Genomic DNA, 15,728 nt, shown 5'->3' with positions numbered 1-15,728 from the left:
AGATCATCACTGAATCTCTCCCAGCTTTAATTTCCTCAAGTCTAAAATAAGAACAATCATCTGTCCATAAAGGCATCCTGACAATCGTTGAGATAATACATGCAAAATGTGAGCTGACTACCATTCGTATGTGTCCAGAGGATGGAGAGTTGAAAACAGTGGGTCAAGGCAGTTTTCAAGACGATTCTAAACTTCCCCAAGACAGCCAGGGAAAGAGGCAGGGTTCAATGGCAGATTCCCAGCCTTCTGTGCTTTCCACATTCTTTAGCCTCCTGGTCTCAGAACAATAACTGCCTTTCTACCTAGACCAGAGAAAGCAACCTGTCCCTTTGATGAGACACTTTGTAATTCTGCTCCAAAGCCAAGAATCATAGCAAGTTCCTAGGATGATGGGTCCTGGTCGGCTCTGGGTAATGTCTTTGGTGCAGGAGACTCTTTGTCTCTAAGGGGCCATTCCCAAGTTATTAGGGCAAGACTTCTTCACCTTTTGTGTGTTGTGGACCCCTTTGACAGTCTCTGTGGTTATCTTCTCAGAAGAATCTTGCTAAATGCACAGAATAAAACAGATCAGATTACAAGAAGAAATCAGTTTTATTAAAATGCAGTTATCAAAACATTAAAAAAAAAAAAGTTCCCAGGTCCTGCATTGGAGAAGCACTGGGGTGTAATGGGAAAAGTATTGACCCAGAAATCAGGTCATCTGGCCTGATCTGGTCCCAGTTCTGTCATTTACTCATTGTGTAAATCTCAACCAATAATTTGACTTCTCTGTGCCTCAGTTTCCTCAAATGCAAAACTAGAGGGATGGATTAATTGATTTTTTTTTAGTTTCAGCTCTGAAAGTCTGAGTAACATTCTATGAATCTAGCAGCAGTTTCCAGAGGAAGGTGGATTGGAGTTGAAGAAAATCTTGATTCAGATCCTGTTCTTCTAGTGAATATTTGTGTTACTTTGGAAAAGTTATTTAACCTCTCTAGACGTTGGCCTGTCTATCTGTATAATGAAAAGGTTGGGCAATGGTAGTATAGGAGAAAAAGTATGACTCTGGAGAATGAGGAATTCTGGGGCTAACTACCTCTGTGACTTTGCATAAGTCATTTCATTTCCCTGGGCCTGAGTTTCCTAATCTACCAAATGAAGGGGTTGGACTGGATGCCCTCCAAGGTCCCTTCCAGGCCTAATGCTTCAGTGATGATCTAAGTCGACGCAATTAGTCAATGAGGTAATGGAGGTCTGGCCCATCTGCAGACCCCACCAGCCTGTTCATCTGCCTCATACCCTCACCAAAGTAGCACCATTTTACTTTCTCAGTATCACATGGGAGCCAAACTTGCTAGCTTGCTGTCTTAGAAGAGGTCGAGGAATACGTAGACTTTCCTCCTTTTCTAGGAAGGACTCCCTTGAAACTACATAGTAACTTTAAACTCTGTTTCCATGAACAAGAGAAGCAGTATGGTATACTGGAAAGTATCAGGAAGACTCGAGTTCAAGTTTTCTCTCTAAAAAAAATACTGGCTGTATGACCCTGGGCCAGTCATTTAACTCTTCAATGCTCTAGATCAGTGATTCCCAAAGTGGGCGCCACCGCCCCCTGGTGGGTGCTGCAGCAATCCAGGGAAGCGGTGATGGCCACAGTTGCATTTATCTTTCCTATTAATTGCTATTAAAATTAAAAAAATTAATTTCCAGGGGGCTAAGTAATATTTTTTCTGGAAAGGGGGCTGTAGGCCAAAAAAAATTTGGGAACCATTGCTCTAGATATTTCTTAAAGTCTGTAAATAGCATTCGATATATGTTGGTAAAGGGCATTTCCTCATTGGGAGTTCCCTACCGCAGTGGAATCAGATATAGACAAAAAACAAATGGAAAAGTTTACATGTCAGCAGTGCCTGCCCACATCCACCAGCCTGGTCCTATACCAGCTGTCAAATAAACCAATTTCCAGTAGAGAATGGGGAGGGGGAACCTTTAATGGCCCCATCTGTTTTTCAAGGGCAGCCAGGGCAATATTTGTGTCTGTGTGCTTGCCCTTAAATGCCCACCCGTGCTAGGGATGCCTCATCTCTGGCCAAACAAAAGTCTTCAGGGGCTCTGACACAGAATCCTTTCATCCCAGCTTGAACCTCGACCCGGCGCTCCCCTTGTGCCACCTCTACCATCCCTGCTGCCGACTCCTGTCCCATTTGAACCCCTTCTTCAGGCAACAAGTGTCTCTTGTTCGGAGGTGTGTGGGCTCTCTAATGATACCGACAACAACCAGCCTGACTGGTTTTGCTGGAGGATTAGCAGCAGGTGGGAGGATGAAATATGGGTTCCCCCTCCCTGCCCCTTCAGAAAAAACCCACTCGAGTCAACAGAGGCTCCTCTTGTTGACTAAGCTAAGGCACAGTCCATTAACATGAAGTATTGTTCCAAAGGCAGCAGCTCCTTCCACCTTCCATCCAGTTGACTTCTGCCTCTGCCTCCATGGGCAGCCCTGCATGTCCTTCACATACTGGTCAGTCTTTGGAGCACTGGACAGAGCATCAGGGGACCTGGAACCCAGGTCTACCTCTGTGACTCACTATAAAGCCTGGCTGTCTCTATTTGGGTCTAGTCATTTCACTTGGCTGGACCTCACCTTCCTCATCTGTCAAATGGGCATCATACTGCCTCTGCCACTTTAATGCCAACCTCCCAAGTGCTGTGGCGAGGGAAACGTTGTCATCCATGACAGTACTGCTTAGCACACAGGGTTATTATGAGAATAAAGAGAGGGGATGAGTGTGAAAGTGGGTTGACAGATGGCTTGGCTTATGTAGAAGGGGTTCTTGCCCTTTCTTGTGCTGTGGACCCCTTGGGCTCACAGAGCCCTTCTCACCAGGCTGGGGTTCGAGCTGGGATGAAGTGATTCTAGGTTGGAGCCCCTGAAGATTTTTGTTTGGCCAGAGATAAGATGTCCCTGCACAGGTGGGCAGTTAAGGGCAAGCACACAGAGACACAAATATTGGCTGCCCTTGAAAAACAGATGGGGCCATTAAGGGCGCCCTCTTCCATTCTCTGCTGGAGTTTGGTTTATTCTACAGCTGGTACAGACAGGGTGATGTTCTCTAAGTAATCCAGGGAACTGTCCAATTCCAGTTCAAGGTCAGCGAGCATAAAGACAGGGGTTTGGTTTGGTTTTTCCCATCCAAGTTCATGGGTCCCTGCATTCTATCCGTGGATAGGTACTGAATGTGGAGTCAAGAAGACATGAGTTCAAATCATGTTTCAGTGCCTTGTTAGCTGTATGTTTCCTTGGGTTTAGAGCCTCTCAGAACCTTAGTTTCTCATCTGTGGAATGGGAGTGATGAATAAACCCAGAGAACCTACCACAACAGGGTTGTTGTGAAGCTTGAATAAAATACCATCTCTAAAATTTGGTGCAAATTTAGAAATGGTGTGAATGTGTGAGCTGTTAATATTTGAGCAAGTATGAAAGGACTGGACAAAGTACTCTAGAAGCCACTTTGAAGGTCCCTTGCAAGTAACAACCTCTGGTTCTTATGATCCTGTGAGTTCAGATGACTAGGGTAGTCAGTACATGGCATGTCTGTAGAGCAGGAGAAAGCCTGGGCTGGCCCCTGCCCAGAGGGATCATCATAATTTATAGTATCTATTTTCCATTCCTGTAGCCCGTTCTGATTTTCAAAGCCCTGCCACAAAATTCAGGAAGCTCAAAATAGGAATTAGCTGTGTGACCCTGGGCAAGTCACTTAACTTTTATATGCCTCCATTTCCCAAGCTGTCAAATAAGGATAATAAAATAATGCTAACTCTCATTATTGTTCATTATTTTTCATTTCCATGACCTCATGATGGGCCTTAGCACTCAGCTTCAAGGGTTATAGGCATTAATTACCATTTATTGAGCATCTGTCAACACCAGGGCTAAAAGAGAATTCTGGGAATTCATAGTCTCTCCCCAGGACATTGGCCATATAGATAAGACACATCCGATAATGAATCAGAAAAGCCAGGCCTGCTGAGAGCTTGTTGGCATCTGGGTTTCGTTTCCTTTCTTTCTTTTTACCCTCTGTGGTGGCCTATTGTTTTGAAGGATTTATTTAGTCACATTCTGAATAGTCTGTTTAAGAAGGCATCCCTTCAGGTGTGTAAGCCTGGGGAAAACTCCAGTGAAGCAGTGAATTTGGGGGAAGGCATCTAAAAGAAGGGTATTCCAGAGCACAGATAACATTCATCTCTTTCCTCTTGACAGGAAACAGTCAATGAATCACAGCTTTGGGAGGGTTTTTCTTTGTTCCAAGCATGGTTATCACTAGGGAGTGGGGATGTGGGAGAGCAGAGGAGGTGTTTCCAGAAATCATTGCCTTGTAAAATCAAAAGATATTAATAAGATTGATTTTTTAAATTAAGAAATAAAAGAAGGGAAGTCATAGGCTGGAGGGACAGGGATGAGGAGACCTAGACTGAGGCAGGTTAGAATGGAAAAGAATCCAAAATAATGAGGTAGAAAAGAACAGGGGAGTCATGGGGTAGCATTGCTCTGGAATCTCTCTCCTGTTTCTTAGGTGTCAGGACGTGACATTACCTCAGACATCTCAGATCTTTTAGGACAAGGGATGCTGATCTGGGCAATCAGTAAGAAAACTTCTCTGGCCTGGTACATGCATCTCTTTGTGGGAAGAAGGATCCAGTTAGCAGGACATCTAAAGCTCACCCCTGTCTGGATGGCAGGGCCCAGTTATCTCCCAAGAGCAGGATGTGAATAAGGAAGAGAAGAAACTAATTGTATTCCTGGAAACAAAAGGTTTAAACAGGTGGTAGTGACAGATGGTTGTAGAGAGATAAGTTGCTTTATTGGCTCACCCATAAGTGTAATATGTGTGCCTGTGAGGGCACGTCTGTAATCATTTGGCACTGGGAGGATGGGGTAGTGGAGATCCTAAAATTATTTACTTGCTTCCATTCAAAGCCCTGGGGGAATGTTTCTCCACTGAGTGGTTCTTGCTGTGTGATTATTTAATAGTCTTCCCAATAAAGGGCTGGCCTTAAGAATCCTTGTTTCTTTCTCTTCTTTCCCTCCCTCCCTTCTTCCCTCCCTCCATTTCTCCTTTCTTTCCTTCTCTCTCTCTCTCTTTCTGTCTCTCTCTCTCCTTCCCTGCCAGCCTTCCCTCCTTTCTTCTTTCCTCCCTCCCTTCTTCCTTCCTTCCTCCCTTTCTTCCTTCTTTCCTTCCTTCTTCCCTTTCTTCCCTCCATTTCTTTTTTCTTCTTTCTCCTTCCCTTTCTGCCTTCCATCCTTCCTCCTTTCTTCTTTCCTTCACTTTTTCTCCTTTTCTTCCTCCTTCCCTCACTGCCTTCCCTACTTCCTTTCTTCTTTCCTTCCTTCCTCCCTTTCTTTCTTCCCTCCCTTTCTTCTTTTTACTTTCTTTTCTCCTTCCTTCCCTTTCTCTCTCTTTCTTTTACTTCCTCCTTCCCTTTCTATCTTCCTTCCTCCCTCCCTACTTTCTTCTCTTCTTCCTTCATTCCTTTTTTCTGATGTAAAATCTTTTAGTTCATAAGAAAGAAACTGGAACAAGCTTCAAATCAGAAAACATCTTTAAGTGCCTACTGTTTCTGAAGATGAGAGGGAGAGTCTGGAAAGACAAAATCCCTGTCTTCATAGAGCTTACAGTCTAATAAGGGGATAGAATAAAGACATGGTCTATAACAATATTATGATTGTGTTATAGTGTAACACACACATTACCGCTTTGGGCCAGTGATTATTCATTTTTGTCTTTGTATCTGGATTGCCTGGCACAAAGTAGGAACTTAATACATGTTGATTGATTGATTGATATATAAAGTGGCATAAAGTATAATTTGAAATCTTAGAGCAAAGGTGGCTCTTCCCCAGAGGGGGATCAGAGAAGGTTTCTGGGAGACAATGACATTTATTTGGGACTTACAACAATAAGCACTAAATAGGAATGGTTTGTCAAGGTGAATTTGATTTTAAACTAAGTTTCCTCTCTTAGTCTGGGAGTGGGATGGGGCAGGGAAGAATACTTGAGATCTTTTTTTACATTTCTGAAATTTGACAACGTTAGGTTTGAAAGCTGACAGAAATACTTTGGAGTGTGTGTGTGAGAGATTCAATACCTCAGTGGAGTTATGACCAAACACCTTGTTAAATCATTAATTAATTTAGATTAAACTACATACCTGGAAGCCAGGCAATATAATTATCCCCATTTGACAGATGCAGAATGTGAGGAAAAGTAACTCTTCTAGAAATGTCTTATAGCAGATTAGGGCCAGGGCCAAGGTTAGGGCTGACAGCTTTTGCCTAGGGCTCTGCACAAACTCTGCAAAGGAAATCTCTGTTCATCATTGGTTTATCCTTGTCTCTTGTCACTTAGTCTATTCTATTAGAGCTGGAAGGAACACCGGAGGGTAGGATTCCCTTTTATAATGTGCCTGATAATGAGCATTCAGCCTGTAAATTGCCAGGATGTCACCAATGACAGGGAACTTACTACCTCACAAGAGTCCCTTTAGCTTTTGGAGAGGTTTTACTTTGAGTTGTTCTCTGTACTGGTTCAAAACTTGCCTTCCAATCACTTCTACTCACTAATAACCACTAAAGGCCTGTTGTGAGGAAGAAGAATTAGACTTTTCCTACTTGACTCCAAAGGGCAAGAATAGGACTGATGGTGGAAGGTGCTAAAAGCACATTTTAGTTTGATGTTAGGAAAACTTTCCTACCTGTCAGAATTGCCCCAAAGTGGACTGGCGTGGGCCAAGAGAAAGTAGGCTCCCCTTCCCTAGGGGCCTTCGGATAGAGGAGGCTGGGTGCTTACTTGTAGCTCACTGCAGTCTTGATATGAGCCAGCTATTTAATTTGGGAAAAAAAAGGCTAATGTGATCTCAGGCTGATTTAAGACAATCAAATTGTGGAACAAGGGTTCTCTGGTTTCACTGTGCTTGGTCCAAGAATATGGTATTGCATTTTAAGAGGGATAATGACAACTAGAATAATTGCATTGAAAAGTAGGTGGCCCTGTGGATAGAGATCCAGGCCTGGAGATAGGAGGTCCTGGGTTCAAATCTGGTTTTGGACACTTCCTGGCTGTGTGACCCTGGGCAAGTCACTAAAACCCAATTGCCTAGTCTTTACCTCTCTTCTACAGTTGAATTAATACTCAGTAAGAATTCTATGAAAGAATGAAAGGGTTAAAAAGAAAGGAAGAAAAGTGACTAAGTCAGAAAAGACCAATGTGATGCCAAAACTAAAAACAAACCTGCTTAAAGCTAAAGGCAGGTAGGCGTCCCAGAGGACAGAACACTGAATTTGGAATAAAAAGAACCAAGTTCAAATCTAGCCTCACACACTGCCTCTGTGACCCTGAACAAGTCACTCAACCTCCTTCTGCCACAGTTTCTTTATCTGTAAAATGGGGATCATAATAATACCTCCCTCCCAGGACTGATGTGAGGATCAAAGGAAATAATATTGGTAAAGTGTTTTGAAAACTGCAGGGCTCTAAGTAAATGCCAGCTATTATTATTATTATTATTATTATTATTATTATTATTATTACAGATTCTGTCCAGGTATTGATTGACCTAAATGACCTCACACCTTCCTTCCAACCCTGCCATTCTTGAACCTAATTCTCTTCTCTGGAAACAAGCAGAATAACAATAATTCATGAAAGACTATTATCTATATCTATTTATATATATGTAGAAGTCTTTCTCAACTGAATGTAAGCTTCTTGAGGACAGGACCAGTTTCATTTGTCTGCTGGTATCCCTGGTTTCCTATGAAAGTCTTTCTCTTTTCTGAAGAGAACTATCATGGCCCCCTCTCAATCACCTCATTTATCTTTCTGATTTCACTTCCTTCAAACATTCCTTATGACAGGATGTTTTTTAGTTTTGGCATCAAAATTGGTCTTTTCTGATTTGGTCACTTTTTCTTTCTTTTTTTAAAAAAACTCTTTCATTCTGTTGTATAATTCATACTGAGTATTAGTTCAAAGGTAGAAGAGAGGTAAAGGCTAGGCAATTGGGTTTTAGTGACTTGCCCAGGGTCACACAGCCAGGAAGTGTCCAAAATCAAATTTGAACCCAGGACCCCTTGTCTCCAGGCCTGGATCTCTATCTACTGGGCCACCTAGCTGCCCTTTAGGTCACTTTTCAATGCAATTATTCTAGTTTTCAATATCCTTCTTAAAATGAAGTACCATAATCTAGGACCAAGGACAGTGAAACCATCTTCTCCTTTGTTCCACAATTTGATTGTCTTAAATCAGCCTGAGATCACGGTTAGCCTTTTTGTTTTTTATTTTTTGCAGTCAAATTAAATAGCTGGCTCAAATCAAGACTGCAGTCAGCTAACATTCCAAGGCCTTTTTCAAATGACCTGCTAGTAGCTAGACTTCTCCCATCCTGTATTATTTATATACTTGATTTTTAAGGTTAAAACCAGACTTTTGTGGTCATTTTTACATTGACTCTTGTTAGATTCAACCTGTCAAGATCTTCTTTGATTCTGGTTCTCTTATCCAGTATATTAACTTTTCCCTCCCATATCTGCACTATCTTTAACTTTGATGAGCACATGATTTATGTCTTCACCCAAGACACTGATTTAAAAATGCTAAAGAGGACAGGGCCAAGGACAGAGTCATTTGTCACACCAATAAAGACATCCCTCAGTTTGAACTGAATCATCATTTTGGGACTACGGTCATTTAACTAGCTATGAATCAACCCACGTTATTATCTCTATCTCAGCCATAAAAATATCATAAAGGATTTTGTTAGATATTTTGATGGCGTGTAGATGTATAATGGCTCCTGAACTACTTCATCTATCAGCCTAGGAACCCTATTAGAGAAGAGGTTACTTTGACAACATTGTTCTTACTGAACCCATGCTGGCTCCATGGAATCGCCAGTTCCTCTTTAATTATCTCTTCTAAAATATTGCTAAGTGATAATATGTGTATAGCCCAGATCAAAATGCTTACTGTCTCCAAGTGGGGAGAGGGAGACAGTTTGGATCTTATAATTTTTGAAAATGTACATTAAAAATATTATTACATATAATTGGAAAAATAAAATATCCTTGAATTTAAAAAAGAAAGTCAAGAAATAAAATAAATAAAATATTGCTAGTGATTGGCATGGTTTATCGATCTGCAGTTTCTAATATCACTCATGTAATTTTTGGAAGTTTCAATATTTTGTTCATATTATATTCACAAATAGCAGTAAGTGTGATATTTATAGGGGAGGGTGCCTAATTCCAGACAAAATGGAAGATTTGAAAATGTATCCATTGGCAAAGGGAGAGAGGGAGGGAGAGAATTTGAAATTCAAAACTTTTAAAACATTAAAAAAATGTTAAAAAATGTGTATTTAGTTTGAGAAATAATGTAATCAAATATAAAAAAGAAAAAAGAAAACGTATCCATTAATTTGCTTAAAGCCAGGGATACAAAGAGACAAATTAAACTATTCCTGCCCTCAAGAAACTTACATTCAATTGAGAAATACAACATAAATACATATATGTGTATATTTATATATGTAAGTATATAAATATATATACATACACAAAATAGATATATGGTCATATTATGAGGGGTGATGGGGAAGACACTAGTAGCTGGAGGGAATCAGGAAAGCATCTCTAGTGGCACATGAACCATACCTTAAAAGGAACTGGAGATTCTAAGAGGCAGGGTAAAGAAGGACTGCTTTTCAGCAATGCACACATATAGAGTTGAGAGATTGAGTACCAAGGATGAGAAACAAAAAGAAGGCCAATTGGGCCCTACTCAGAAGGGGAAGAGGGGAAATAAGGTGTAATAAAACTGGAAGGATAGGTTGAGGTCAGGTGGTGAAGGGCTTTAAATGCCAAACAGGAGTTTGTATTTTATAGAGGTAATAAGGAAACATTGGAATTTATTGAGAAGGGGAATAACTTGGGCAGAACAGAGCTTTAGAGGAATGTTTGCTGTGTGGACACGTGTATTTGCATGGGGAGAGACTTGACGTGGAGAGACCAATAAGAAGGTCATTTCAGGGGCACCCAAGTCAGGCCTGGAGATGGGAGGACCTGGGTTCAAAGCTGGCCTCAGATACTTCCTAGCTATGTGATCCTGGGCAAGTCACTTAATCCCAACAGCTTTATCCCTTATCACCCTTCTGCTTTGGAACTGATACTTAGCAATAATTCTAAGACAGAAATAAGTTTTTTAAAGAATAAGGCAATTGTAATAACCCACAGGAGAAAGATGATGGCCTCAACTATGGTGATGACTGAGTGAATAGAAATATGGAAATGTGAGAAATGTTGCAGAGATAGAAGCAAGATATGGCAGTTAATTAGATATGTAAGATGAGTGAAAGTTGAGATGATCCTGATGTCAAGGACTCAGTTATCTAACCTTTTGGAAAATCAGAAGAAAATTTCCTCACCCCCAGTCTTTGGGCACCTCTGTTCTCCATAATTCCTAAAAGACTACAGAGAGTTGTTCAGCAATTATATTTACAAGCTCTCTCATTCCTCTGAAATATGATTTGTTTGGGCCAGAATGTTTGAATTAATTTAGAATTGCTAGGCTCTCTGATGGCCTCCTCATCTATCTTGGACATCAATTCCCTCTTAATAATGTTTGTTCTTCCCTTACCAATCTGGAGATCAATTTCTTTGATAAAGAAGTTGGAAGCACAATATCAACATTGTTAAAAGGGGGAAAATCATTTTCTTGTTCTCAAAGGGGACTATTAGTCTTAATATATGTATTTTTAAAGAAGTTATTAATTTGATAAAATGAAAACTATTCTAGATGGCTTGGAATGAGTCAAATGTGCCCCATGATGGGTCCAATGAAATTTCAAGTGGTTTTCTTGTATCCTCTTGTCTTGGCAGTAGACAAGTTAGTTTCCTCATCTGTAAAATGGGGATAATAATAGCATCTAACTCCCAGGGTTGCTGCGAAGATAAAAAGGGAAAATATTTGCAAACCTTAAAGCACTATTACAAATGTTATTGTACTATTATTATAGTCTCCTGTCCCTCTTTTTTTGACATATGCATTGGTGTCCATAAAATAAGGCTCTTCATGGACATATAGCATGTTAGAACTGAAAGAGACCTGAAGATCATCTATTCTACCATTCTAATTCACTTTAATTATACTAATGAAGAAGTTGTTGTCCCCAGAAATAAAGTGACTTTCCCAAGGTCATGTAACTCATTAGTAATACAACCAAGATTAGAAACAGCATTCCTCCCATATACCACATTGTCTCTATGTGAGTCTACCTAAAATACAGCTCAAGATACCAAGGGGAATTGTTTTCTCTAGCATGGAGTAGTCAACTGTGAGGGAAAGTAGGACACGTGACTGGAATGAGAGGGAGGAACAATCAAGCTAATCATAGTAATGCGGCTTGAGAAATCTTCATGCCAGAAATTCCTAAGGGTTTCCGTAGTCCCAAAGCTGTCTACTTGGGGAGCGGGTGGCTTTGTCCTTCCCCCATCAGCCCTTCCACTGCTTTCTTGAGGTTCATAAAATCCCCAGGACCCAAGGAGGAAGATGTGAAATGGAAAGTGGGTAGGTACTACTGCCTTTCTGAGCCTCCAAATGACTCAAGAGATGTGCTGATCCAAGGGTAGACAAATCACTCAAGAGATAGGGAATCAAACAATCAGTCGACAATCATTTACTAAGTATGTACAATATGGCAGGCATTTTACTAAGGTGCTGGGTCAATAGAGGAAAAAATGAAAAGAGCAAACACACCCTGCCTACAACAATGTAAATGGAAAGCACAAGAACAAAATGATCAAAAGAGAATGTAGTGAAATTATAATGACCAACCTTTGCCACAAAAAAGAGATTCAGCGCCCCACTAACTAGTTTCCAAAGGTGGTAGGCTATGGGTGGTAAAGACTGCATAAGATGTCAGGCCTTCCCAATATGTTAACTAGCTTTTCCTCTTTTTTATTCATTGTTATCAGGGACTACTTTCTAAGAGTGGTAGAAAAGAGAGATATATTGGTAGATGGTATATGATATAAAAACAAAAGATATCAATAACAATGTATTTAATAAGTAACAAGGAAGCCCTTTTACAGGATATACTCCTCCACAGCTCTGTAGACTAGAAACTGATGAAAAAATTATTTCATATAATTTAGGTTGGAGTTGGAATGTAGGCCAAAGCATGTGATTTTTCACTTTAGTTTATTTGGATTTTTTTTTTGGAGTTTTGGTTTTATATGAGTATTCTTTTACAACTAGGAATAATATAGAAATAGGTTTTTCACAATAATACATGTATAACCCAGCTCATTACTTACCATTTCTGACAAAGGAGAGGGAGATAATTTACATCTTATAACTATAGAAAAGATGTTGAAAATTGTTATTATATCATATATAGTATATGTAGTTGGTAAAATAAAATATCTCTAAGAAGACAAAATAATAGCTCAAAGAGACAATAGATATTCTATACAATAATATTTTAAAAAATTAAAACTATAGAGAACAACAGAGACAACCAAAGGTCTATAATGGTGTAGAGATTGGGAAGGGTCTTCAAAGGTTCTGAGCCTGCCTGAAAGAGCTGAAAAGTTTTTAGTAGCCTGGAGGTATGTTGTTCCTGGCCGTTTCATTTAGACAGAGTATAGCACCATTTTCTGAGGAGAAGTAGTCTAACATGGAAATAAAACAACAATGCTTAACTTAGGATAGCTCCAAGAAAGGCCATGATGTCAGCTGTGAACAGAAGATAGTGACTATGATGACCATCAGGAATAGGTAGCAACAGCAGCAGCCGCAGAACATGTGAACACCAAGGAGAGAGGGTCTGGCATGGCAGGGAGGCAGGACACCTGAGCTGAACCATGGATAGCGATGGCAGATAACCAAAAGAAGAGAAGCCAGGAAAAGGCAAAGAGAAAGGAAAGAATGTAAAGAGTCACAGTAGTGAAAAACCAGAAGAGTCAAATCCCAAGTTGTTTCCCCATGGCAAGGTCCTCACCAGGGTATAACTATAAATATCAAGGACTATAAAGGTCCTGAGGGTGTCAAAGATCCATCAGAAAGACAGGAAAATTTTCTTGACTTCCAATGGACTCTGGTGCAAGTTTTTCTGTGTTCTTTACTATGAATTTAAAACTTGTCATGTTTAATGCTTAGTGTGTCTAAGTGCTTATAAGGGGAGTTGATGGTTACCTTTTCAGGGTAGGTAAGCCATATGCTGATGGTCTTAGGGTGCCCCTTGGGTGGGCAGAGGACTAACATTAATGAGGTTGATGAGCTGACTACTTTTTGAAGAGTGCCAAACAATGAGATTCCTTGGTTTCATCTGTGGGAGGGCAAATAAACAGAATGAATTTATATGAAAGGAAGGAGTCTTAGGTATAAGGATTATATTTAAGTAAGGAAAGTTAGGAGGCCTACAGTTGTATAGCCAATTATTTACAGTCATTCAAGACATCTATAATAACTTCAAGGCTAATTTTCTCAAGTATAGCATGCTGCCTCTCACAGAATGCTGTCATCCTTAGCTTCCCCTCTTCCACACAGATAAAATAGACTTTTGCTTCACCTCATATTCTAGTTCCCACTAAGTGCTCATAGCATCATCTATATCACTAACTCATGTCTTCTGAAGTTAATTAAATTCAGTCTAGATTCAGTCTAATTCCATATCCCTTATACCATCTATTGCCTATTAGCTTACTATCTATTACCATTCGAGATTAGGCCACTGACACATGGCTAGGCTATAGATTTACCCATGGTAGGAGTCAACATTATTTTATTTCCTGCATTTTTGCATCCATTTTTCCCTTTTCCAACTGGCTTCAGAATTCACAAACAGAATGTAGACAATTAACACTAACAAGTGATGTCAGAAGGGTGAAACCCCATAGGACAATGTTCCAGAGTTTGGGAAAAACCCAAGTACATACTGGGTTGATTGTGTAATGCTGAATGGGACTTGGGAAGGAGCAACCTTATTGACCCTTGAGGCAAACAGTTCTAAGCTCTGAAAGCTGAGATAAGGTTTCCAGACAATGAGTCTTGGTAGAGAATGTTGTCAACAATACTAACACTCTTCAACTGGTGAATTCTTTTAGCCATGGACCATAAGATCCTAGATTTAGAACAAGAACTGGAGTTCTCAGAGGCCACCCAGTCTGATTCCTTCATTTTGATTAGATGTTAGTCTAGTGTCAATAACATAGTTATTAAATAAAAGAGCCAATATTCAAACCGAGGTCATTTGACCTTTAGTCTAGCATTCTATCTTTAGATAGAACACTGAGCCTGGAGTTAGAACATCCCAAGTTCAGACACTTATTGAGTGATCCTGAGCAAGTCACTTAACCCTGCTTGCTTCAGTTTCCTCATTTATAAAATGAGCTGGAGAAGCAAATGAATAGTATCTTTGCCAAGAAAACCCCAAATGGGTCAACAAAGAGTTGAATGTGACTAAAAAAATGACTCAACAATGACTATACTTCAATTCTTAAATCCTTGGGGATCCCATCTGCCAGGGCATTAATATTGATTACACCTCCCTCTCCTTTCTGTCCTTTGAAGTTCTTGTGCATTTTTCCATAAGTATTCCATAAAAAAGTCATACAACATATCAGAAGTATTCCTTTGTGTCTCCTAATATTTGACAGGTTCCAGTATGGTGCTCAAGCTTTCCAAATGTCACCCTTTTCTCCCACTATATGACTGGACCATCTCCTTTTACAATCATTCACTCCCTCCATGAGCTCTTTGGTGTTACCCTCAGGTACAAATTGTTGGTCATACACTACTTGCAACCTCCATGGGTCTTTCTACTACTCCATGAATCACCCACCATTTTGATTTTCCATAGGTCTTGTTATCCAAAGATTCATAGCTGTATAGCATCTCTAGGAAAATACTGGTGATAAAAACATGTGCTTATACAGAAATAACTTGAGATCACCAAATTCACTGACATGTTTCTCAAAAGTCATAATGATAGGTAGCATTTACATGTCAATTTAAAAAATCATTTTTACTCGTGCTATTTCATTTGGGCCTCATAATACTGTAAAGTAGATGCTTTGATTATCCTTATTTTACAGATTAAAGAAATTGGGGGTTAAAGGGGTTAAATGATTTGCCAAGAGTAGAGGCAGGAGTTGAACTCAATCATGTGTGCTATGTGGTGGCCTTAGGGGCTCAAGCCCTCTTCTCTAATTCAGTTTTGTGCCCAGTTCATTATTCATCTGCAGCTCTTGTTTAAGATATACCTTTAGGTTGACTTAATGAAAAGATTGTCCATCCACCTACTTGTTATAACTGGAGAAATAGGTACACTTTGTTTTTCTGGTATGGGCGTTGCCTATCTATGGTTTAGCAAGGCATTTTACAAAATCATTTAGTATTGTTTCATGAATAAAGTAGAGAAATATGGGGCTGGGGTTATGCAACTGGGTAAATCTGTAGTTGGTTAAATGAATATATCCAAAGGATATCTATTGGTGGTCCAACATCAACCTAGAAGGAATGCAAAGCTGATCTCAATGCACTGGAGGCCTTCTTTTCTGGGTCTTTTTAATGTTTTATGCAACAATTTAGATTTCCCATTTGTCATCCCTACTTATATATGACTGACTTTCCTCCTTTACTGGTCACAGGAGTAGCAGATGATGGGTATCTTTTTTCTCTTTTTGTGGGTAG

General features: G+C 40.0%; 1 protein-coding gene across 1 annotated transcript in view; it reads left to right on the top strand.

Annotated features, from left to right (window-relative positions):
- Positions 1 to 15,728, top strand: part of VTCN1 (V-set domain containing T cell activation inhibitor 1) — a 91,888-nt gene that overhangs the window by 1,544 nt on the left and 74,616 nt on the right. The window contains exon 2 of the mRNA XM_044675535.1: positions 2,117 to 2,292. Within this exon, the coding sequence (XP_044531470.1) occupies positions 2,117 to 2,292 (176 nt within the window). The remainder of the gene's footprint in view (positions 1 to 2,116; positions 2,293 to 15,728) is intronic.

The sequence above is a fragment of the Gracilinanus agilis genome, chromosome 4, assembly GCF_016433145.1.
Source record: "Gracilinanus agilis isolate LMUSP501 chromosome 4, AgileGrace, whole genome shotgun sequence".
NCBI lineage: Eukaryota > Metazoa > Chordata > Mammalia > Didelphimorphia > Didelphidae > Gracilinanus > Gracilinanus agilis.
This window is presented reverse-complemented; position numbering and strand designations above follow the sequence as displayed.